Source organism: Malus sylvestris, chromosome 4, assembly GCF_916048215.2.
Source record: "Malus sylvestris chromosome 4, drMalSylv7.2, whole genome shotgun sequence".
NCBI lineage: Eukaryota > Viridiplantae > Streptophyta > Magnoliopsida > Rosales > Rosaceae > Malus > Malus sylvestris.
In genome coordinates, this window is record NC_062263.1 from 27,280,090 (window position 1) to 27,305,704 (window position 25,615).

At 38.5% G+C, this 25,615-nt stretch overlaps 2 protein-coding genes across 6 annotated transcripts; one reads left to right on the plus strand and one right to left on the minus strand.

The window, feature by feature from the left end:
* The first annotated feature begins 2,757 nt into the window (after positions 1–2,757).
* Positions 2,758–25,045, plus strand: LOC126618938 (calmodulin-binding protein 60 B-like). 3 transcript variants are annotated; one of them, XM_050287164.1, is made up of 11 exons: positions 2,758–2,877; positions 2,975–3,041; positions 3,466–3,518; positions 3,653–4,146; positions 4,254–4,414; positions 4,510–4,713; positions 4,882–5,053; positions 5,293–5,453; positions 23,254–23,454; positions 23,622–23,793; positions 24,004–25,045. In XM_050287164.1, the coding sequence occupies exons 1-11, from the start codon at positions 2,789–2,791 to the stop codon at positions 24,492–24,494; spliced, it is 2,265 nt and encodes a 754-aa protein (XP_050143121.1). In that variant the 5' UTR covers positions 2,758–2,788; the 3' UTR covers positions 24,495–25,045. The 3 variants fall into 3 exon arrangements, with proteins under 3 accessions (XP_050143121.1, XP_050143124.1, XP_050143123.1); XM_050287167.1 differs by lacking the exons at positions 2,758–2,877; positions 2,975–3,041; positions 3,466–3,518; ... (3 more) ...; positions 4,882–5,053; positions 5,293–5,453 and adding exons at positions 20,366–20,556; positions 20,635–20,815; positions 21,566–21,677; ... (2 more) ...; positions 22,397–22,890; positions 22,998–23,158; XM_050287166.1 differs by lacking the exons at positions 2,758–2,877; positions 2,975–3,041; positions 3,466–3,518; ... (3 more) ...; positions 4,882–5,053; positions 5,293–5,453 and adding exons at positions 20,366–20,556; positions 20,707–20,815; positions 21,566–21,677; ... (2 more) ...; positions 22,397–22,890; positions 22,998–23,158.
* On the minus strand, positions 16,396–20,113 carry LOC126618940 (uncharacterized). Of its 3 annotated transcripts, XR_007621916.1 has the most exons (8): positions 18,684–20,095; positions 18,309–18,476; positions 18,172–18,213; positions 18,008–18,088; positions 17,796–17,915; positions 17,134–17,238; positions 16,885–17,038; positions 16,396–16,762 (listed from the first exon to the last, which is right to left on the minus strand). XR_007621916.1 is itself a non-coding variant. In XM_050287170.1 (7 exons), the coding sequence occupies exons 1-7, from the start codon at positions 19,806–19,808 to the stop codon at positions 16,988–16,990; spliced, it is 1,692 nt and encodes a 563-aa protein (XP_050143127.1). In that variant the 5' UTR covers positions 19,809–20,098; the 3' UTR covers positions 16,396–16,987. The 3 variants fall into 3 exon arrangements, 2 of the variants coding, with proteins under 2 accessions (XP_050143127.1, XP_050143128.1); XM_050287170.1 differs by having other exon boundaries at positions 16,396–17,038; positions 18,684–20,098; XM_050287171.1 differs by lacking the exons at positions 16,396–16,762; positions 16,885–17,038 and having other exon boundaries at positions 17,139–17,276; positions 18,684–20,113.
* Positions 25,046–25,615: the final 570 nt, after the last annotated feature.

Consider the following 25,615-nt stretch of genomic DNA (forward strand, 5'->3'; position numbering starts at 1 on the left):
GATATATAATAGAATAATCCTTGATTACGAGTAAGAATTCATGTTCAAAATTTGTTGAGTTGAATTTTTAGAACTTGTGATTATGATTGATACACATATCGTAAATCACTTTGTAAACGTTATTTTTAAAATAATTAAAAAATTAAAACTAATATTGTTAAGTCAATCAACTTGTAGCAAATCGATAGATAGTTTGTAATGTTTTTACCAAATTTGTTCATATGTTTTATACAATTTGATGATTAAACGACCTTAGTTTAATTGATTTTTTTTGTTGAGATGAGAAAGTCATTTATAAAATGAATGGTTTTGATCATAAATATGAAATTCAGTGAATTAATAGCAAATAGTTTTGAGTAACACATACAAGTTGATATCACGATATTGGTTCTTAAGACTCCAAATAATTACTTTTACATTATATTAAAACACAATTTCAAGTGTATTAGAATTTGGAGTCTTTTGCACGTAGTGGATTGCTCTAATGGTAGAATCTTTCTCTTCAACTCACTGCATTGTGGGAGAAATTACAAATTAGTACTGAATATCGTTTGTACTTAAAAAGAACTCTGAATCTTCTATTCACTAAAACTATTGAGAACTGTTGTAGCACTCTAAAAATCTCATTTTACACTCCTCACAGGTGTATTTTACTTTCTAATTATAGAAAGTTTTGAGTGCAAAATGAGATTTTTGGAGTGCATTAGCAATTATTTTACTTTCTAAATAAAATCTTCGTTTTTTCTTCAAATATCTACTGTATCTATTCCTAACAGTGTGCAGGAGGCCTTAGCAAATTCCCGCTGGAAAGATGCAATGAACGAGGAATTGAGATCGTTAAAGAAGAATGCTACCTAGGAAATAACTGACTTACCAGCTGGAAAGAAATCTATGGGATGCAAATGGGTCTATACAGTAAAATACAAAGTAGATGGAACAGTGGATCGCTTTAAAGCAAGATTGGTGGCAAAGGGGTATACACAGAAATATGGCATCGACTATACTGATACGTTTGCACCAGTGGCGAAGATCAATACAGTATGTGTTCTACTGTCCATAGCAGCAAACCTAGATTGGCCTTTGCAACAGTTCGACGTAAAAAATGCATTCCTCCATTGAGATCTAACCGAAGAGATTTACATGGATCTTCCACCAAGGTGTAATGATCTGGACATACGAAAACAAAAGGTATGTAAGCTCAGGAAATCATTGTATGAGTTGAAGCAGTCTCCGAGAGCTTGGTTTGGTAGGTTTACCAAGTCCATGAAAGCATTCGGTTATAGGCAAAGTAATTGGGATCACACGTTATTCCTGAAATGCCAGAACGAAAAGGTTACATCTCTCATTGTATATGTGGATGACATGGTGGTTACTGGTAACGACCCAATTGAGCAAGTAGCCTTGAAAAAGTATTTATCCTCGAAATTCGAAATGAAAGATCTGGGTTCTTTAAAATATTTCCTTGGGATTGAAGTGTCAAGATGTAAGTTCGAAATATTTCTATCACAAAGGAAGTATGTTCTTGACCTTTTAGAAGAAACTGGCATGTCGGCGTGTAAGCTAGCCATTACTCCGTTGGCCGAATGACTGAAGTTGGGTATCGATCAGAACCAAGTACCGGTCGAAAAAGGGAGGTACCAAAGGTTAGTAGGAAGATTAATGTACTTGGCCCATACTAGGCCAGATCTTGCTCATGCATTAAGTGTAGTTAGTCAATATATGTATAATCCCGGAGAACAACACATGAGTGCTGTTATGAGAATATTGAGTTACTTGAAAGGAATCCCTGGTAAAGGAATTTTGTTTCGGAAGAATGGACATTTCAGAATTGAGTGCTATATAGATGCTGACTGGGCAGGATCGACGAATGATAGGCGCTCGACATCCGGGTATTTCACCTTTGTTGGGGGAAATCTAGTAACATGGAGAAGCAAGAAGCAAAATGTCATAGCAAGGTCAAGCGCAGAAGCCAAATTTAGAGGTATGGCACTTGGTATTTGTGAAATCTTATGGCTTACGTTTTTGTTACAAGACTTGGGGGTCAAACATGGTCAGCGGATGAAGTTATTTTGTGACAATAAAGCTGCTCGTGATGTTGCTCATAATCCAATGCAACATGATAGGATCAAGCATGTAGAGGTTGACAGGTTCTTTATTAAGGAGAAGCTAGAAAGCAAGGTCGTTAAGGTTCATTCAATAGGAACTGAAGACCAAGTAGCAGATATTCTCACTAAGGCGGTTTCTAGTGACAAGTTCTCAAGGTTTCTAGACAAGTTGGAAATGTGTAACATCTATGCACCAACTTGAGGGCGAATGTTGACTTGTATTAGGATTCCTACCATATTTGGTTTCTTAGTTTAGGATGTAATTATTAATTATTCTTTCCTGTATTATGATAGGATTGTATATGATTATATATATACCTTTGAATGAGATAAATACAATATTATTGGAAGGTATTCCTTCTTCTCAGACGGTCATCGATCAATCAAATAAAAGCTGATGCAACGTTGGTATAATCTAACATTATTACTATCTTAATCCAAATTTTGGGATCTTGTTAGTTTAAAGCATGAGCTAATCTTAGCTTGACTTTCAAGGTTTAGCGTGTCTGTCTTTAGTACTACTAACCTTCCATGTACCTTCTGTCTTCAATAATTCAATCAAAGATTTTGTATTTAAAGGACTGAGCAGTTTGTTGATTTCGTTGCTCTTTGTTCGAAATCTTACGTGCTTTTTAGAAACTAAACGCAACTTGCTGCTAGCTGCTGTTTCGCGCGGGTTTTTGATGAACTTCAAGAGGCATCTTAGTGGCGAGGATGGCAAGGAGTTTGAATTTCCGGTTCCAGAACCGAAAAGGAGACTTACTTTAACCAAGTAGGTAGTTCAGTTTGAGTATAAGTTTAGTTAGTGCTTTTCCGGTTGATTGAGTTGGTTTTTTTGACTTTAGGGTTTTGTGATGTTTGTTGTGCAGTGTTCTTAGGGATGCGATGACGGATGCCAGACTGAATGGCGTGTTGGAGCGCTCCTTTCAAAGAATAGTAAGTTCGAATCTCCGTTCTTGTCTGTACGAATGAATCCAAGCTCAAGCTTGAGACTTAAGAAAGCTTTTTAGTGATAGTTTCTGTGTGTTATGCAGCAATAAAGAAGTTAATTATTCAACTGTTTGCAGTAATCATAGTTACCAAGTTTTATTAGGCTTACTGTGCTTTGTTTTCGCAAGTTTATTGCCTTCGATTAGGAAGACGGTTTGAGTAACTGCTGCAAGAAAGCTAGGATTGACTATTAGGTTAGGTTTTTTCATTAGCCCTCTTTTAATAGAAAACAAAAACACATGTTTGACAGTTTAAACGCGGTTTTTGCCATTTAGAACTTATGCAGGAGCATATGTTACGCAAATTTGTTCGAAATCATTTTTTGTGAGGTCTCTTGAGTTCATTGTTCATGTATCTTTGTCGTATATAGGTGCGAGATGAGTTGGAGCGACGTATTCTTCCCTCCTTCATGGCATCTCCAAGGTTAGCTTTTAGTCACCAAAGCTTCCAATAGCTGATATATTCCGATGAACACGCAGCCTATCGATGCTACATTCATACTGCACAAATTGTTTCTTGCAAGATTCATATTGGATTTGTTGTTGATTTTATCACAGGCCCTCAAACGAAAGTGGGAGTACATCTGGAGGAAGCGGCTTGCAGTTGCGTTTTATCAACAAGCTGCCAACTACCATATTCACAGGCAGTAGGGTGAAAGCAGAGAACGGCGAGCCTCTTCAAATTGAACTGGTTGATGCCAGTACTGGTGCTATAGTCCATTCCGGTCCCCTATCTTCACTAAAGGTTGAACTTTTTGTGCTGAATGGTGAGTTTGGGTCTGATGATCAAGAGGATTGGACCGAAAAAGAACTCAACACCTACATTGTGCGCGAAAGGGAAGGTAAAAGGCCATTAGTGACGGGTGACATACATGTTACACTGAGAGAGGGAGTTGGTTCTTTCGGTGATGTCATGTTTACCGACAACTCAAGCTGGATAAGATGCCGAAGGTTCAGACTAGCAGCTCGAGTTGTGGCCAAAGCTCCGATTGAAGTTCGAATTAGGGAAGCTACAAGTGAACCGTTAGTGGTTAGAGAACACCGCGGAAAATGTAAGTTTATAAAGAAAATCCTTAACTCACTAATCTTGATCTTTCCTAAATTGTAAACTGTTTTGGCATTGAACTAAATGGAACTGACATAGAAAATGATGATTCAGTATATATGAAACACCACCCTCCACACCCAAACGACGAAATATGGCTCCTGGAAAAGATATCAAAAGACGGTGCCTCTCATAAGAGACTGTACGAGAATGGAATCAGCACCGTGGAGGACTTCCTGCAGTCGTACATGAAAGATGCATCCTCGCTACGAAATGTAAGAAAATCATTTCTTCTGCTAAGTAGTGTGCCTAGAGTAGTTTATACCCGTAGTTTAATATATCTGTCTAATTTTCTGCTGCGGAAATGTAGGTTTTGCGTGGGATCTCGAACAAGATATGGGATACAATCGTAGAGCATGCTATGGCCTGTAAATTGGATGATCATAAGTTCTATGCCTACCACAGAGCTGAGCAGGACGTAATAAGTCTCATTTTCAATTCCATCCACGGGCTTGTAGGGGCAATAATCAATGGCGAGTTCTGTTCTCTGGATGGACTCGACTCGCATCAGAAGGTACGCGTACTACACATTTTCGAGCTCCTTTTCATTTTCTAATCTTTAACGCGTATTCTTGATCTGCCTTAATTTGTCAGTTGCTTGGTTCTGAAGACAGAGAATTGATGCGTAATTAAAATATTCATTAGTGCTAAAAAATGATGAGCTCCCTAATTCTGTATGCAGATGCGGGTGGAAGCTTTGAAGCAGCAGGCTTATCGAAACGTAAGAGACTTGGTGCCCATCGATGCTTCAACTATATTTGGCCTTTCGAAGCCTTTGCCAGTTCCCCAGGCTGACTCATTCGCTTGTCCAAACCCTGATATGCAGCAAGTTGAATTTCAGTTAACACATCAAGGTAAAATGTTACATTATGTACATGGTATTAGATGATTAAGAATGTAATGTTCCACATCGGAAACCTCATTAAATAAAATCCACGTAGGGACAATATCGTTATTGATTAGAAGTGTGTGTTGGTCGTCTCTTTGAAATCTTGACATTATAGCATGTTTTGCCTTACTCCTGATCTTTACTAAAATGTAAACTGTTTTGGCATTGAACTAAATGAAACTGACATAGAAAATGATAATTCAGTGTATAAGAAACACCACCCTCCACACCCAAACGACGAAATATGGCGCCTGGAAAAGATATCGAAGGATGGTGCCTTTCATAAGAGACTGTACGAGAAGGGAATCAGCACCGTGGAGGACTTCCTGCAGTCGTACATGAAAGATGCATCCTCGCTACGAAATGTAAGAAAATCATTTCTTCTGCTAAGTAGTGTGCCTAGAGTAGTTTATACCCGTAGTTTAATATATCTGTCTAATTTTCTGATGCGGAAATGTAGGTTTTGCGTGGGATCTCGAACAAGATATGGGATACAATCGTACAGCATGCAATGGCCTGTAAGTTGGATGATCGTAAGTTCTATGCCTACCACATAGCTGAGCAGGACGTAAGTCTCATGTTCAATTCCATCCACGGGCTTGAAGGGGCAATAATCAATGGCCAGTTCTGTTCTCTGTATGAACTCGACTCGAATCAGAAGGTATGCGTACTACACATTTTCGAGCTCCTTTTCATTTTCTAATCTTTCACGCGTATTCTCGATCTTCCTTCATTTGTCAGTTGCTTGGTTCCGAAGACAAAGAGTTGATGCGGGACTGATATCATCAAATTTTAAAATATTCATTAGTGCTAAAAAAATGATGAGCTCCCCAATTCTGTTTGCAGATGCTGGTGGAAGCTTTGAAGCAGCAGGCTTATCGAAATGTAAGAGATCTGGTGCCCATTGACGCTTCGACTATGTTTGGCCTTTCCAAGCTTTTGCCAGTTCTACAAGCTGATTCATTCACTTGTCCAAACCCTGACCTGCGGCAAAGTGAATTTCAGTTAACACATCAAGGTAAAATGTTACGTTATGTAAATGGTATTATATGATGAAGAATGTAACGTCCCACATCGGAAACCAGATAAGATAAAATCCACACGCAGGGACAATATCGTTGTTGATTAGTATTGTCTGTTGGTCGTCTCTTTGAAATCTTAACATTATAGCATGTTTTGCCTTGCCTATGCTTTTCCAAGTAACTAAAAACCAAGTATTTTTTTCACAGATGGACTCCCAATACAACTAGGTTTCAACCATGCATCAAATTCAACCTCATGTCCCTACCAAGCAGAAGGTAGCAGCAATCAGCTAGTGGTTTCTGTGGCACAACCTAGCGAGCCAATACATCTCCGAAGCAGCAGCTTTTCGATGGAGGATCTTAGCTCCATTATCGACAACGGAGAAAGCAGTTGGCCGCCTGTCGATAGTTTTCAAGCGCCAATTGTCCCAACTGGTCATTTAGGCACAGAATGTAAAACTTAGAGACACAGGAGGTTTCAGTTCAACTGCATACCCCAATCAATAATGGGAAGCATGTATTTATACTACTTTCTAGATTACAGCTTGGGTTTGAAAACCCTAGATACAAGGACCTTTTGAAAATAAAAAATACAGACAGAAACAATAAGATTACATGCGTAGTTTCAGATTACAACAGAGATTCAAAAAGCAAGTCCTATAAACTAGGAATGACTGAAAGGATAAGAAGTTTGAACCAAGTCAAACTCCTCAAGTTTCGGTGATGCACTCAGCATGCTGACTGGTGGTGGAACAACAGGAAGCTTGGACACCAGCAACTTAGAGCGCGACGTTGATAATCCTTTTGTAAACAGATCAGCTAACTGATCTTGAGAACAAATGTAATTAACAAATAATTCAGCACGAACAACCTTTTCCCGCACGTAATGATAATCAACCTCTAAATGTTTTGTGCCTGAATGAAAGACAGGATTGGAGGCAAGTGCAAAGGAAGAAATATTGTCACACCAAATCGTCAGTTGACTAATAAGATGCAAATGTATATCATTGAACAAGACATGGCGAGCATCTCGCGGACAAATCCATACATTTATAACCTTGATGATTCAAAGAACTTTGATTTTTGTTGAAGTTTATTGTGTGTATACAGCATCAACCAGGGAAAACATTGACATCCAAATATTTTAAGCATATTATATTTTGTCTGTTTTTGAAAAAGCATTTCATAAGGTGATTTGTGAGACAAGACACAGGTTGGCAACCTATTGATAAGATAGGTTGCTATAGAACACGCATCGAATCAAAACTTATTTGACATATGGGACTGAGAAAGCATTACAATACTAGTTTCAACAATATGTCGGTGTTTTCGCTCCGCAATTCCATTTTGTTATGGGTGTTTAGGGCAGGAAAACCTTTATGAAATTCCATGAACTGCTAAAAACTTTTGAAATACAGTGCTTTTGTATTCACCACCTTCATCACATCGAAGGGCCTTGATTTTTAAATTGAACATATTTTCAACTTTGGTTTTAAATTGCACAAATATCTCAAAGACTTCAGATTTGTGTTTCATTGGAAAAATCCAAGAATATCGTGAGTAGTCATCAACAAACAACACATAATAACGAAAACCTTCATTGGAAATAATTGGAGAACTCCAAACATCAGAATGTAAAAGTTGCAAAGGAAAATGAGAAACAGACTCGGACATTTTGAATGGTAACTTAGTACTCTTTCCTAAAGGACACGACTGACAAAAGGTTACATTGGAGGTACCATGAATTGGTACCAATTTATTTGAAATTAAAATTTTTATTGTAGACTCGGCAGGATGACCAAGGCAAGCATGCCATTTTTGAACTAACACTCTAACCCCAACAAAGACTGTGACTGGATTTTGGAGATGTCCACCGCCACCAGAAAATGGATATAAGCCATTCTCACATCTCCCTCGGAAAAGTGTCCTCCGGGTCTTAAGGTCCTTAACAAGAAAGAAGTGTGGAAAAATTAGTAAATAACAGTCATTGTCTAAGGTAAACTTATGGGCAGATATTATACTAGTGGTAGCTTTAGGGCAGTGAAGAATGTCTTGAAGATCAAATGAGCAAGCATCGGTGCGAATTTTGTTAGAACCATAATGAGAGATTAATATGCTAGAATCATTACCTACACCACCAACACCATCATTACCGTTATACTCCTTTGGGTTCACCAAGTATTGCAGGTCGGGAGTAATGTGAGCATTAGCACCTGTGTCCAGTAACCAAGTGCCATTTTGTTGCTTGTTGAGGGTGATCGGAGAAGACACCATTGCAGAAAGACGTTTAGCAGGAATGCGTCCTTCAAACACAGCATTCATCCGTTGATAACAGTCAAGAGCCGGATGACCAGGTTTGCCACATATTTGGCAAACAATTCGCTCACCGGAAGCACATCGTTCACCATTCCCCGAAGCATTTCGCTGATTATTATTTGGACAAGGATTGAAGCCTCGTTGATAAGTGCTGCCACCACGGTTTGAGGGAGAAGAACCACGCCCAACACCACGACTGCGACCTCCACCTCGACCTCTTGCAGCAACAAAGGCGTTAACAGGAGCCTGTTCCACCACAGGAGGAGCATGCTCCAACATTCTTCTTTCAGTGGTCAGTAATAGCGCCTCAAGAGTCGGATACATGATAGGTGTATCACGAGCCTGAGCAGCACTAACTGTCATCTCAAAAGCTGGACCAAGATTGTTCAACACAATCTGTACTAACTCATCGTCACTCACAGGTTGCCCAGCTAGGGCAAGGTTGTCAGCAATTGCATTCATGCGATCCAAGTAATAGAATGATTGAAGGGAAAGTAAGTGGAAAAAAAAAAAAATTTGACAACCAGGCATAAATATGAATATAAAAAAATTACCTCTCTTTACACTTGTGATAAACATCGGGAAATTCATGTCGGAGATTGTTTTTTTGTATAATGTCATAAGCATTTTTTAGCATGTTCCTGCAAAAGTATTCCTGGACAAGAATACATAACATTGGCTTTCCCATGAATGTTGCCCATTTATCTGCTGCTTTCAACTGTCTGCTTTCTATCGTACGATGGAGAAACAATTGGCCAGTCTGGTGGATAGAGAAGTGCTCTAATAAAGTAACCGCAGCCATATATGATTGAGACTCTATCAGTCCAAATATGTAGTGCTCAACAAACTCTTTTGCATTGTCAAATCTGCAATTATTCTTTGCATTTAGGCACATTACTTTATAAATGTTTGCCAACTGAACATCATAAACTTCAAGTATCTTCTCAACTATCTTCTCATCATGGTTGACAGAGCCCCCAACAATATCAAGAAACAACTGGGCAGCGAGGTCCTTTGCTTCCATAGAGTCCCCCGAGCACGTTTCCAATTTTAGGAAACGGCGAAGAGCAGATATAATCAAATGACTGAACCCTTCACAGTATAAATCAAATATAGGCAAGACATAGAGGCACTGAATAAAACCGGATTGGATTTGGGTATGAAAATTCGGATATATTTTGGGTATGGGGAAAAACCGCGATTATTATTCAATTATAGTTTTGGATATGGTTATTGGGGTCCCAATCCGTATCCATCCGCAAATCCGAATCAAATAATATATATTATATATAATATTTAGGTATTTAAAAAAAAAAAAATATATATATATACACACATTATTCTCCGAATCTATTACCTTAAGAATACAAAAATTGCATTGTGTGAGTTGTATTTTGTGGAAAAGTTCAAAAGTTTTAATATGAATCAAAATTTATGAGAATTCAATCGTACTGGGAGATATACAAAGATCAAACCAACATTATCAACATTTAGCTTTAATTTTTATGTTTCACAAGATCTATTCATTAAATCATTTTATACATCAAATATTCAATGACGAAATTAATATTTACTAAATTATCATGCATCAATTGAATGAATATATTTTTTTTTATTGACGAAGACGAATATAATCGTTAACCGATGGGGAATCTGTTATCCGATGGATATGGTTATGGATAATACCCAATAGTTAATTTGTGGTTATGGATACAGTTAGTTTTCATGATTTTGGAGATGGATATAGCATTTCCGTCCCTAAAGGGTGCGTTTGGTACGCAGACGGGACGGAACGGGACGGGACGGGACGGGACGGAATGAAGGTGTAATTTTTGAAAAAGACATGGGGTATATTTGTCTTAAAATGGTAAAACATTGTGTTCCACAGACGTGGAACAAACCCGTTCCAGGGGGGCAGGTGGGACGCAAAAACACCCAAAATCTGTCCCGTGGAACAGCCCGTTCCACCCATTTTTGGCGCACCAAACGCGGGACGGAACGCCTCGTCCCGTTCCGTCCCGTCCCGTCCCACGTACCAAACTCACCCAAAACGAACTATTGCCATCTCTAATATGACTGATTGACTTCAAATAAACTTTAACCATGGGCAAACTAGATATATAATAGAATAATCCTTGGCTATGAGTAAGAATTCATGCTCAAAATTTGTCGCGTTGAATTTTTAGAACTTGTGATTATGACTGATACACATATCGTAAATCACTTTGTAAATGTTATTTTTTTTAAATAATAATTAAAACTAAAGTTGTTTAGTCAATTAACTGTAGCAAATCAATAGATGGTTTGTAATGTTTTTACCAAATCTATTCATATGTTTTATACAGTTCGATAACTAAACAACCTTAGTTTAATTGATTTTTTGCATAGATGAGAAAGTTATTTATAAAATGAACGGTTTTAATCATAAATACGAAATCCAGTGAATTAACATCAAATAATTTTGAATAAGAACTCCTATACACATAAATAGCCAGGTGATATTCAACATAAAATCCAGCAAAATAAAACATTGGTTGGTTAATATAATAACACAGACAAGTCGATATCACGATAAGACGCCAAATAATTACTTTTACGTTATATTAAAACACAATTACAAGTGTATTAGAATTTGGAATCTTTTGCAGGTAGTGTATTGATCTAATGGTAGAATCTTTCTATTCAACTCACTGCGTTGTGGGAGAAATTACAAATTGGTATTGAATATTGTTTGTACTTAGAAAGAACTTTGAATCTTCTATTCACTAAAACTATTGAGAACTGTTATTAGCACTCCAAAATTTTCATTCTACACTTCTCGCAAGTGTATTTTTTTTTCTTCTAATTATAGAAAATTTGGAGTGAAAAATGATATTTTTTTTAGTGCCAATAACAATTCTCAAAATATTTTGTGAGTTCAAATTTTGACTCACATGAAAGTAAAAAATCAATTGACAACCCATTTTTGACCTTTTCGGCCCCAAGATCTCTTAGGGCCTATGCTGACACGTATCGTATTGAGGGCAAAAGCTACGCTAAGAGTTGATGGACCATACTTGACAAGTTGACACGTCATGTACAGTGTACACGCACGAATGCAACTTGACCTGTCATTTTCTACATGTCGATTGCATTTTACCATATTCATATCCGTTGTTGTCCACGAGTCTGGATTCTCTTTACGAGGATTTCAAAAATTCATGAATTATGTCCGTTTATCGTATATTATGTGATCATAAATTATTTTAAATATTTTTATTTAAAAATAAAAATAAACAGTACTTGACGAAAACTAACCGCACGATGTACGATGAATGGATACGATTCACGAATCCTTACACCAAAAGGATCCGGAGATGATCTTGTTGGGTTGTGCACCACCTTAGTTACTATCCACATATATACATTAATTTCAGTACAAAATGAATAAAAGCTCATTTAAAGTGTTTTTTAAATGACTAAAAATGTTTTTAGTAAAATTGTTTTTAGGGTAAATTATATAGTAACCCTTCAGGTTTGAGGTCTATTACAACCTCATACAACATTTTTAAAACATTTCACTTTCATATCTCACGTACTATTGTATTTCAAAATAATACCTCCGTTGGATTTTTCATCCATTAATCTATTAAGCGTTGACATGGCTGCCACATTTGTGTCACGTGGCTGCCAAATATATGTCACGTGGCAAAAATAATAATTTTTTTAAAAAACCTGAATCTTCTTAAAAAAAATTAATTCAAAAGCTGAAAGAAAACCCCCACCCCTGTGAACCCCCCCAAACCAAAAACACCCAGAAAGAAACCCATCCCCCCAACAAATCCAAACCCAGAAAAGTCCCCCCCCCCCACCCCCCACCCCCAACAAAACCAAACACAAAAAAGCCCCCCTCCAAAAAACCGGATTGTAGAAAAGCCCCCCCCAACAAAACCAGATCTGGAAAGGACACCCCCTCCTCGTGGAAACCCTCCCTGTTACACCCACCCATAATTTAAATTGTATTTTCACTAAGTTTGAGTTTATCTTGCTTTTAAAATGATTTTTGGGTCTTAATTGGTGAGCCCAAGGGGCCCACCCCTGATTTTTGTCCCCCGAGTCTCTCTTATCTCTTCATTCTTAGTCATTTCTTTCTTCCATTTCCTTGTGCTCTCTCTCTCTGCACTCTCATTCTGCCCGAGCTCCACACACCCACCACCACAACCACCTAGCTACAACACCACCATCACCTCTGGAACTTTCTTTTCTCTCTCCCCTGTCTCGACGAAGCTCCGGGACACCCAGAGAACACCCAAGTCTCCCCCGACGACTCCGGCGACTTTCAAGGCAATTTTCGACCAAACCACGACAAGTTAGACGTCGTGCGAGGTACAATTCTCTTCGTCTCTTTATAGTATAGATGATTGATGACTTTATACTATGAAGTTGCTTTTCAATATATATATGTTCAATGGTTTTGTACTTACCTAGTGGTCATTTCCGCTACGGGACGTAGGGATAGATTCTGGTCCGTCCCGGGCGACAGTTTGGTGTTGGCATAGAGTTTGGAGTGTGTTTCCTCTGCCTATTTAGTACAGGGACGGGGAGCCGGCATGGTGCCTGAAGTGTATTTTCCTTTGACTGTCTGCTTAGAGACGGGGAGCTGGCATGGGGCCTGGGGGTTATCGGACATTCACTAGCGATTATTATACATACAAGTTATGATTTGAGACATTGCACAGCATGCTAGGTTTCAAAAAACCTATGTTTATCATGATATATATGTGTTTTCATAAAATCTGGGGGTTAGTACGTTGATAACTGTTTTATTATATATATATCAACTTGGTTCACTCATGTTTGTTTTGCGCCCCCTTCAGGGCTTAGAATCGAGGTATACAATCCCGGCGTCATAGCACTTCCGCATCAGCATCTTCGAGTCATCTCGGTGTAGGACCCACTTCTTTGTTCATTCAATTTTATATTATTTCTTTTAGTGTTCTAGTTAGTTCTATGCTTTGAACACGTTCCTTAAATGCATATTCTTGATTCTTTTATATTTATAAGTCTTATCCATCATTTATTCTCAACATTTGCACTCAATAAATGGCTCTCATCACCCTCGGGTGTCGGCCAGCATGTGCCTATCCTGGTATTCGGGGAATATCAGGATCTGGGCGTGTCACTCCCTCCCTGACTACCCACCTAACCCAGAACCCAAAAACCTACAAGAAGAAGAAGAAGAAGAAGAAGAAGAAGAAAGAAGAAGAAGAAAAAAAAAAAAAAAAAACCTCAAACCCAGTTCATCCCCCACCCGCAAAAAAACCTGCAATCTAGAAGAAGAAGAAAAAGAAGAGGGAAAAAAAAAAGCCCAGAACCCTTCCCCCCCACCCCGCCGCAACCCACGACCCACCTTCCTTCCCTCCGTCATGACCCGCCACCCGCCTCTTTTCCCCTTGCCGCCAGGATCTTGTGATTTTCAGTGTGGGTGAGTTTTGAAAATACTTTTGAGTTTGAGATGATTTTTGGACTGGTTTTGCGGTAGATCCACCTAATCTCGGGTGGAATTTTTGGGGGTGGGTGATGGGGGATGGGAGAAAGGGGTGGCTCGGGTGGGAAGAACTAGGGCTTTTTTTTTCTCCCTCTTCTTCTTCTTCTTGTTGCAGGTTTTGGGGGTGGATGAACTGGGGCTTTTTTTTCTTTTCTCCCTCTTCTTCTTTTTCTTCTTGTTGCAGGTTTTGGGGGGCTTCTTATTCTTCTTCTTCTTCTTCTTCTTCGACGAATTAGGGTGGGTGGGGTGGGGGGTACGGGGGTAGTTAATTAACCTTTTTTTTGAATAAAAAAAATTAAATTTTTTTTGCCACGTGGCACACATTTGGCAGTCATGTCAGCACTTAACGGATTAATGGATGAAAAATGTAACGGAGGTATTATTTTGAAATAAAATGGTACGTGAGGTATGAAAATGAAATGTTTTAAAGATGTTGTATGAGTTTGTGCAAGACCTCAAACCTGAGGGGTTACTGTGTAATTTACCCTTGTTTTTAAGTTTTAAAAGTGCTTGAAATGCGTTTTATGTGCTTTCAGAATTCACTTGCATTTTATACTAAGAATTCGTACTTTCATACAAAATATTTTTTAGTTATTTTAAAAACACTTATATCACTTAGTAGTGGTATTCCTCTTCATTTGTAAGTGAAAGGTCTTAGGTTCGATTTTCGCCAAAAGCGAATTAGAACCATATTATTGCTAGCCCATTGTGAGGCTAAGTTCAACCTCTCTTTTAGTGTATATAATATCGTTTGTTAAAAAAAAAAAAAAAGGCACTTCCAAACCAGTTCATAAAAATTTTTATTTTTATTTTTAATCCGGGACAAGACATATGGCACTAGGAATATATATGCTAAGGATTTCATGTATGGTGATGAACCCTACTACTTCCTACTTCCTGCTACTCAATCTGCATTGTAAATTGTTTCATGATTGGAGATTAGAAAACAAAAATGCCACCATAACCTAAGGGCAAGGATGCAAATGGATGGATTTTAATCCGATCGAATACCTTCAACTTAGATGGGATTGGAGAGAGAATATAACATACTCAGAAAGAAAAACTTGTCTATCACTGGTTGTAAAATTTCATCTAGTTCGGAGCTCAATTGTTAAAAGTTCATGGATAGAACAACACTTACTCCTTCACGTCACTCAATGGATGTAATATCTTTTTACGTGTTAGGTTCAAATGATGTTAGACATGACTTGTTGAGTTCAACACATGGATAGTCTGCTTTAGTACCATATTAGATTGCAAGCATTCATTCTAAAATCAATTGATAATAATAGAGAGAGATTTTTTTTTTTTTTTTTTTTTTAAAAGCTGAGAGAAATTTAAATTATTAAGAGAGACTTAGATGTGAGATTTACACTTTCAACGAAAAAGTATCCCGAACCGAAACTCTTAAGTACCAGATTATGTCATGGACTCAGCTTGAATGGTACCTTAATGTCTAGATGTCTCCTATTGCGTTCTCCACCCAATTCATGGATTATTGTCACAAATTGGGTTGGAACTTGGGTGGGATGGGTATGTTCCTATTAATTACACCCACTATGGTTAGCTATTCACTTCACTATCTAATGACGTTTGGCCTTTGGAACAACACAAAGGACCTTAAAAAAGAACAATGCTTAATTACTTAAAGATGAGTAGAAACTTTTATTCAAAAAATTGTGTTCGAATTACACAATCAGAAACATTCATATTATGAATATTATGAATCGCACTGTAAATATTATCTCTGTAAAAAATGAATTAAAACTAAAATCGTTTAATTAATCTATTTTAGCAAATACATAAAAGGTTCGTAATACTTTTACTAATTTCGTTCATTTATTTTTATACAGTTCGATGACCAAATAACCTTAGTTTTAAGGGAACTTTAACGAAAAGCACCCGGTACTGTTCACTTTAACCAAAAACCACATTTCAAGCCATTTTCATTAATTTTCCTTAGTTTTAATTGATTTTTCACAAAGAAGATCTTTATAGAATGATTTATAATATGAATAATTCTGATTATAAAAACGGAGTTCTATAAATTGACAATGAATAATTTTGAGTAAGAACTCCTACTCCTTTGAGTAGCCAAATATTGTCCCCTTTATAATGTAAGACATTGCCCATTGGTGACCCTACTTAGTACTCGATGCCCATGATAAATCATATCATGGGAGATCCCATGCACCAGTTTTTTACGATGGCATCACGTACCAACAATACAATGACATGTAGAGAAAAACTAATACATGGTTTTGTATTATTGGCACATAATGCTATTGTGGTAACGTATTCGTGCTATACAAGTTAGTCTCCAACACAAGGGCATGTGAGACCAAAATACAAGAGAGTCCCACTCGTGTGTGAGACTTGGCGGATGGATGGGGTCACAGCTGGACTCAAGAATTTCTCCCCCGAGACGGCTAAATGCATAAATTTTAGTCTTAGAAACGCATATCATATATTTAAGCCAGCTTTAGATCTCTGATATGGTTCCCGATTCCAAACCCCCAACATACATGCACATCTGAATGACCTCCAGAACTACAACATCAGAAAGATCACTCAAAGTTTTTCATCACACAGTTGTGCTTGAGGAAACAACAGAAAGCCAAAACTGATTCATGACTCATATGAGATTGCTTAATGAGTTAGTAGGTAACGTGGTTGACACCAAATTTCAGTTGAAGGACACCAAACTGAGTCTGCATCGACACCAAATTTCAGCCCACGAGCTATGTGGCAAATTGGCGATGGTTCATATGAGCGATCCTTCCGCTTCGTCCTTCCATGGCTTGAATGCCTGTACATTCCCTCAATCAAAAACTGTGGTTTACTACCGGATTACTAAAATTCTACAGCCTAAACTGTTCAATACACTAATCAAGTTTAAATCTCAATTGCAAAAGGATTAAGAGGTTTTACGGTTCAGAGACAGCATGGACCCTTGTGTAGGCTGAACTATGGATTATATGGATCTAAAGACAGCATGGTTCTTGATCTAATGCATATATCTTTCTCTCTCAGATCATCCTGAAGCACTTGAAGGAGCGATAATGAACAGTTCTTCGTGGAAAACCTGAAGACAACAAAATAAGTCCATATCATATAATTTGATGACAATGCAGTTCCATAAGAAATGTTTAAATATAAATGGAAGATTAAGAAAATTACCATTTTAAAGTGTGCTAGCTCCTGCCTTAGTTCATCTCCAATATCCTCAGCTAAACTCTGTACCATGTCAGGTGGAGAATTTTGATCTTTTACGCCACTGCATGTCTGAAAAAACCGCAAGATCAACGCTACAGTTAGCCAGACTGCAGAAAGTAATTGGTTTTGTTAAACCAGCATCAGGGTTTAAGCTAGTCAATAATCTATGATCGATGAAAATCTATCACATTTTATAGCTTCTGCGCACATTCTGTTTTACAAGGAAATTACAAAGCCAATGAAAAGCTTACAGACCGAGCAAGCAGATGTGATAGTTAGAACGCATTGATATCTTGATGTCCCTACGGAACCTACCATTACAATATTCACACCAGTCTAATTGTCTTCTTAACTTCATAATCTAAGATCAATATTGCGCTTCATACCATCAATTGAAAGAATCCAATAACAGCACCTAATGTTCTATTTTCTCCCTTGGCCACAAGAAGTTGAAGCGGATACAAATATGGGTATATTTATTTGCAAGAGTAAACACAAATACTACTTCTATGTTTATAGAACAGGATATGCTCCAGGCATGTTGTTTTATAACGAAATTCCACAAATGCAAAGAAGAACCCTACTTTATGAGAAAAAGTTCAACTGAAAACCAGAGAGGAGAATACCAGTCTAAAACCTTCGTGAAAATGAGAAAACTCCAGTTGTTGGAAATCTATGCGTCGATGTTGTTGTAGTGCAACAGAAGTACGGATCATTGCACACAGAAATTTGAATTTCTTTTTTCCCTGATGACAAATTGGAAGTATCCACAAATTAACATAAAGGCACAAACAATTAAAGTTCTCGCAATATTTTATATATTTAGATAAGATGATACCTCCTCTGGCAACTCCTTGAAGGAAACATGATCAACGTTTGGTAATTTCTGCCGGTGGTGTTTTGCAAGTAGTGCTATCAGCTGCAGGTTCACTAATTGGTCATCACTATACAGAATACAGAGTATGCACCATGACATAGCACACAAATAAACACTTGACATACCTTGACCTCTTCGGTACTATAACCATGAAGATGATCGCCATTCTACACAAGCGATTTAGCTCATCAAGATTATATATTAGCAAATAAAACTTTCTCAATGCGTATTGATTGAATTATTAATTGGAGAACAGTATTACCATGATAATAGAATAAGAATGCTTATGGTAACCCTTTTTCCCGACAGAAATCCCAATGTTGTGAAGCAAGCATGCCGCTTCAAGATATTCAAGATCCTTATCATCTAGGGAGGCAGCAACTTGATTGTTAGTAAGGTCGTCACATTTTCTCAAACCTTCAAAAATTTCCTGCAAAAACATCAACTCAAAAGTCAAAACACTGGATATTGCAATACAATTCATCTCCAACTACACTCGACTGATCTCTACAATACGAAAAAAATAACTGAGTTCTACATTCAACTGATCTCTATTATCCAGAACCAGCTTCTGCTTATCTCACAAGCACTTTAGAAAAGAATAAAAAAAACAAGTAATTCAATTCACTTTGATTACCTTAGCAATACCAGCACATTGTGCAGCAGCTTGCATCCTCTTCTTGCCATTAAACCTCATAGCAAGCCTCACAATCGAAGACCATTTTCGATTGGCATTCAAATCATAACCCTCATTACCCTTAGCCAAACTCTCTGCAATAACACCTTCTGCTAATGCATACCCAGAAACCTCCATCTCCTCAATTCCAATCATCTCAAATATCTCCTCCAAAAGCACTGCCCCAGCAACCATAAACTCCGACCGCCTTTCAAAGAACTTTTCCCTCCTAATCCTCTCCGCCTCTCCTCCGCTGCACAAACTCCCCACAACACCCTTCACCTCTCCTCTACTCAACTTCCAGTCCCTCTTTCCATCCCCAAAAGAGACCAAATTGCCCACCTGCAGCATATTGCTCATATCGGCATACCCGAAACGGACCGCCTTTTCAACGGCCTTGATCGTACCGGAAGATCCCACAACCACATCAAAGCCGCAAGATTGAATCTTTTCAACCAGCCCATATTCCTGAATCACCGACCTGATGTGCTGCCTCATAATTTCAGCATTCCCTTCACTGCCCCCAAACTTTTGGGTCAAATTCACATGCCCCAGCTTCAACGAAGCCCCAAAAACGACATTTCCTTCCTTCCCAATCACGAACTCAGTAGACCCACCTCCGATATCCACACCCAGCACCGATTTCTCATATATCGGTAGAAACTGCAGCATACCCAGATAAACCAGCCGAGCTTCCTCCTCACCCGGCAGCACATCAACCTCCAAACCCACCTCCTCCCTCACGCGTTCCAAGAACTCGGCTTTGTTCACGGCTTCGCGCACGGCGGCGGTGGCGACGCAGCGGACGTTGGTTTTTCCGATTTTGTAGGATTTCAGGATTTTCTGAAACTTTTTTAGGGATTCGAAAGCAAGGAGGTGGGAATGATGGGAGAGGGCAAAAGGGGTTGGGTTTGATGATGATGTGGTGTCGCGGCCGAGAACCACCGGCTCTTTGAATTGATCGACGGCGAAGAATTTGCCGTCTGGGTATGTTCGGACTATGAGCAGCTTGAAGGAGTTGGTGCCCATGTCAATGGCTGCCAAGAGGGTCGAAAGGGTTGGTGCGTACGGCGTAGGAGACGCCATTGCTGTTGGTAGCAATTGGTATCTGGGTTTTTGATTTGGTGGGAAAATTCGCACTGGTACGAATTGAGAAAAGCTTCTTCCTTTTTTAATTTGGTTGCAAAATCCCTTTGTTTTTTAAAGCTATTTTATGTAGATTTGGGATTTTTAAGGCATCTACGTGATGTGTTCTGTGCATGAATTTAGTGGGATATGATTTTCTTATTTTCTTCAGTATCCTTTAATTCTTTTGAGTTTTGTCAAACAACATTGATTAATTTTGATAATTAAATGATAAACCGAATACTAATCTTTGTTATATTTGATTTCTTTTTTGACAAACAATAACGACATTCATCTAATTATGACGAGATAAATTAAAAAACGAGTGCATATGGTGCTGCCACATTGCTTTAACTAACTTAATTAAGCTCATATTTCTGGTTACTTAATTATAAATTTGATCCTTCAAGTATTAAATCAGTCTAACTTTTTGTGATTAGGAGCTTAAACAAGTAGATTAAAATATGGTTAGTCAAAATTGATGCTTTGATTGCATCAGACCTCAGAAGACCAGATAAAAAAATCTTCCTGGGTCCGGGGACGACTTGGGGAAAGGCAAGTCTCCAGCTCCACCTCCATAGAGGTTCCTAGAATTTTCCCGGAAAACTGGATTCCCAGAAAATTTCACAGAACCTGCAATCTCCACCAACTACAAGTCAACCAAGTGAACAACCTTTCAAGTTTCAAGTTTCAAGTTTCAAGTTCAACGGTCTCTTACTCGGACAAAGATTTTTCTTCTCTTTTTTTTCCTCTTCTTTTGTTTAAACTCAAGATTTCATCTTTGTAGAGAGAGAAAGAAGAAGAAAAAAACAGGAGAGAGAATCCCTTTATATTCACAATACAAATCAACCCTGTACAGGTGGACAGCAAAGATCGTGACATACTAAAGTTAGTGGAAGCTGCAGGCCTGCAAATAATTATAATTTCAAGCTATTGGATATGGTTTTCAGAAGTCGCCAATAACATCGGTAAATATATTTGATTAACGTAGCGTATTAACATGTTATTAGTACATCGGTGTAATTCTAGCCAGTGGGTTTTGCACGGAAAATGAAATGCACTTTCAGGTCAAATTTCAGAGAAATGGGAACGCGTATTCATGGAAAAATTTGTATTTTCTGCACCTTCTAGCAACCTTCATATCATCTATAGTATACACGCTTTGTTCTAATTGGCTTAGTCTCTATCCACGTGGACTCTGTCTCTGTCTCTCTCTCTCTCTTTCTAAATCCAGTCACACACAACGAACATAGCTCTCTCACTAAACTCTCTGTCCCGTATCTCTTGGAATATACTGTGTATTTTTCGGTACTTTTCAATCATGACGCGTCTGATTAGTTATCCATCTGAAATTCCAACGCCTGAGAATCTTGAAAATATGTGTTCTTTTCTGCTTTTCATAAAGAGTGGGACAAAAATACTACAGACAGTCATCGATTAATCCTATAAAAGCTGATGCAACGTTGGTATAATCTAAAAGTATTACTATCTTAATCCAAATTTTGGGTTCTTGTTAGTTTAAAGCATGAGCTAATCTTAGCTTGACTTTCAAGGTTTAGCGTGTCTGTCTTTAGTACTACGAACCTTCCATGTCCCTTCTGTCTTCAATAGTTCAATCCAAGATTTTGTATTTAAAGGACTGAGCAGTTTGTTGATTTCGTTGCGCTTTGTTGGAAATCTTACGTGCTTTTTAGAAACTAAACTCAACTAACTGCTAGCTGCTGTTTCGGACGGGTTTGTGATGAACTTCAAGAGGCATTTTCGTGGCGAGGATGGCAAGGAGTTTGAATTTCCGGTTCCAGAACCGAAAAGGAGACTTACTTTTACCAAGTAGGTAGTTCAGTTTGAGTATAAGTTTAGTTAGTGCTTTTCCGGTTGATTGAGTTGGTTTTTTTGACTTTAGGGTTTTGTGATGTTTGTTGTGCAGTGTTCTTAGGGATGCGATGACGGATGCCAGACTGAATGGCGTGTTGGAGCGCTCCTTTCGAAGAATAGTAAGTTTGAATCTCCGTTCTTGTCTGTACGAATGAATCTAAGCTCCAGCTTCGATCAGACTTAAGAAAGCTTTTTAGTGATAGTTTCTGTGTGTTATGCAGCAATATAGAAGTTAAATATTGAACTGTTTGCAGTAATCATAGTTACCAGGTTTTATTAGGCTTACTGTGCTTTGTTTTCGCAAGTTTATTGCCTTCGATTAGGAAGACGGTTTGAGTAGCTGCTGAAAGAAAGCTAGGATTTACCGTTTAAACGCGGTTTTTGCCATTTAGAACTTATGCAGGAGCATATGTTCCGCAAATTTGTTCGAAATCTTTTTTTGTGAGGTCTCTTGAGTTCATTGTTCATGTATCTTTGTCGTATATAGGTGCGAGATGAGTTGGAGCACCGTATTCTTCCCATCCTCATGGCATCTCCAAGGTTAGCTTTTAGTCACCAAAGCTTCCAATAGCTGATATATTCCGATGAACACGCAGCGTATCGATGATACATTCATACTGCACAAATTGTTTCTTGCAAGATTCATATTGGATTTGTTGTTAATTTTGTCACAGGCGCTCAAACGAAAGTGGGAGTACATCTGGAGGAAGCGGCTTGCAGTTGCGTTTTATCAACAAGCTGCCAACTACCATATTCACAGGCAGTAGGGTGGAAGCAGAGAACCGCGAGCCTCTTCAAATTGAACTGGTTGATGCCAGTACTGGTGCTATAGTCCATTCCGGTCCCCTATCTTCACTAAAGGTTGAACTTTTTGTGCTGAATGGTGAGTTCGGGTCTGATGATCAACAGGATTGGACCGAAAAAGAACTCAACACCTACATTGTGCGCGCAAGGGAAGGCAAAAGGCCATTAGTGACGGGTGACATACATGTTACACTGAGAGAGGGAGTTGGTTCTCTCGGTGATGTCATGTTTACCGACAACTCAAGCTGGGTAAGATGCAGAAAGTTCAGACTAGCAGCTCGAGTTGTGGCCAAAGCCCAGAGTGAAGTTCGAATTAGGGAAGCTACAAGTAAACCGTTTGTGGTTAAAGATCACCGCGGAGAATGTAAGTTTATAAAGAACATCCTTAACTCACTACTCCTGATCTTTACTAAAATGTAAACTGTTTTGGCATTGAACTAAATGAAATTGACATAGAAAATGATGATTCAGTGTATAAGAAACACCACCCTCCACACCCAAACGACGAAATTTGGCGCCTGGAAAAGATATCGAAAGATGGTGCCTCTCATAAGAGACTGTACGAGAAGGGAATCAACACCGTGGAGGACTTCCTGCAGTCGTACATGAAAGATGCATCCTCGCTACGAAATGTAAGAAAATCATTTCTTCTGCTAAGTAGTGTGCCTAGAGTAGTTTATACCCGTAGTTTAATATATATGTCTAATTTTCTGCTGCGGAAATGTAGGTTTTGCCTGGGATCTCGGACAAGATATGGGAAACAATCGTAAAGCACGCTAGGGCCTGTAAGTTGGATGATCATAAGTTCTATGCCTACTATAGCGCTGAACATGACGTAAGTCTCCTGTTCAATTCCATCCACGGGCTTGAAGGGGCAATAATCAATGGCCAGTTCTGTTCTCTGGATGAAATCGACTCGCATCAGAAGGTACGCGTACTACACATTTTCGAGCTCCTTTACATTTTCTAATCTTTCACGGGTATTCTTGATCTACCTTAATTTGTCAGTTGCTTGGTTCCGAAGACACAGAATTGATGCGTATTTAAATTTTCATTGGTGCTAAAAAATGATGAGCTCCCTAATTCTGTATGCAGATGCTGGTGGAAGCTTTGAAGCAGCAGGCTTATCGAAATGTAAGAGATTTGGTGCCCGTCGATGCTTCAACTATATTTGGCCTTTCGAAGCCTTTGCCAGTTCCACAAGCTGACTCAATCGCTTGTCCAAACCCTGATATGCAGCAAGTTCAATTTCAGTTAACACATCAAGGTAAAATGTTACATTATATACATGGCATTAGATGATGAAGAATGTAACGTCCCACATCGGAAACCTCATAAAATAAAATCCACACGTAGGGACAATATCGTTGTTGATTAGAAGTGTCTATTGGTCGTCTCTTTGAAATCTTGACATTATAGCATGTTTTGCCTTACCTATGCTTTTCCAAGTAACTAAAAACCAAGTATTTTTTCACAGATGAACTCGCACTACAAGTAGGTTTCAACCATGCATCAACTTCGACCTCATGTCCCTACCAAGCAGAAGGTAGCAGCAATCAGCCAATGGTTTCTGTGGCACAACCTAGCCATCCAATACAACTCCGAAGCAGCAGCTTTTCGATGGAGGATCTTAGCTCCATTATCTACAACGGAGAAAGCGGTTGGCCGCCTGTCGGTGGTTTTCAAGCGCCAATTGTCCCAACTGGTCATTTAGGCACAGAAAACCCTTTCCAGTTTCAAGCATCAACTTGTTCCCCTACAAACCCAACATGGGGACAAGCAGGCGGCTTCTACTTCACTTCAAGTAGCGAAGCAGAAGCCGAGCATTTCTCTCTTCCTGCTTTTGTACATAGCGCAGGAACTAGACGGAAACCCAGGGAATGCTGGTGCAAGCTTCGTGCCGCCATTAAATGGTCGGTTTCGGTTAGGAGGGATGCGGCTGCTAAAAGAATGGCAAGGTGTATCTGAACTCTTAGAAGACATGCAGTTTCATCTTCTATGGTTTAGTTTGTTAATTACTATTTACTAGCTGTAAAATCAAGCAAGTACCTCGAAGTAAAAGGGGTAAAAATCCTCTCCTAGTCCTAGATGTGCTAAGCTTATGGCTCGTTTGACGAGTGCTTTTAAACGACTGAAAACACTTTTAGAAAAAATATTTTTGAGTTTCAAACATACTTGAAGTGCTTCATGCGAGAAGTATATAACTAGTGCACTTCAAGTGTTTTTCCATAATTAACTTGCATTTTTACTAAAGATTAGTTTAAAAACATTTTATCTAAAAACGGTTTCAGTCGTTTAAAAGCACTTCTCAAACAAGTCATAAGTAATTCACAGGTTTTTCTTTACTGCAGTTAATTGATCATATTGTACATATTACTTTCCTGCAGTTAATTGATCATATTGTACATATTACTTTCCTGCAGTTAATTGATCATATTGTACATATATTGTACATAGTATCAAAATGAAAAGTAGGCTTCTGAAAAGAAGTACAGTATAAAAATTACTACTTTTATGTATCTTACTTAGTTGTTACTTTGACAGTAGCGACGTCACGTGGTGTGTGGCGACACTATTCAAAATGCTAACTAAATAAATGCAGAAATGAGGCGCATAAGCAAACTGACATTAATGACCGAACTACAGCGTCACGTGATGTGCAATAACTTATTATAAAATCAATGTAAGTGGATTTTAGATGCTAGCACAAGTAGATGCGCAAGAGATATATAAAAGCAAACAGACGTAAGTGAATCAGACTAACGACGTCGTTTGCTTTATTCGTTAAGCGTATCTTTATTCGTTAAGTGTTTTTATTAGCAGCATTTTTTTTTTTGTTAAGCATCATAAAAACGCTTTTGATTATCCGAAGGCAATTCCACATGGGCATAAGGATCCGACAATTGAGAACCCGACATGCCTGGGCTTTAAAAAAGCCCAATGGCCCGTAATTCAACTTAACTTCAGGCCCTTTTATGGATATGCCAAAAGAAAATATCTAGCCACCAGGCAAACGGAGTCAGTTTGCACGTACGGAAAGAAATTCTCGAACCTTCCCCGCCGAATCTGTAACCAAGATATTTCTCCGT

What these genes read in the sequence shown, in the direction of transcription:
- LOC126618938 (XM_050287164.1), top strand. Translation starts at nt 2,789, where the DNA reads ATGAACTTCAAGAGGCATCTTAGTGGCGAGGATGGCAAGGAGTTTGAA. An exon ending in AGGAGACTTACTTTAACCAA is followed by an intron (nt 2,878 to 2,974) that starts GTAGGTAGTTCA and finishes TTTGTTGTGCAG; the next exon opens with TGTTCTTAGGGATGCGATGA. An exon ending in ATTTCAGTTAACACATCAAG is followed by an intron (nt 23,794 to 24,003) that starts GTAAAATGTTAC and finishes ATTTTTTCACAG; the next exon opens with ATGAACTCGCACTACAAGTA.
- LOC126618940 (XM_050287170.1), bottom strand. Translation starts at nt 19,808, where the DNA reads ATGGCGTCTCCTACGCCGTACGCACCAACCCTTTCGACCCTCTTGGCA. An exon ending in AATGTGCTGGTATTGCTAAG is followed by an intron (nt 18,477 to 18,683) that starts GTAATCAAAGTG and finishes ATGTTTTTGCAG; the next exon opens with GAAATTTTTGAAGGTTTGAG. An exon ending in ATAGTACCGAAGAGGTCAAG is followed by an intron (nt 18,089 to 18,171) that starts GTATGTCAAGTG and finishes GTGAACCTGCAG; the next exon opens with CTGATAGCACTACTTGCAAA.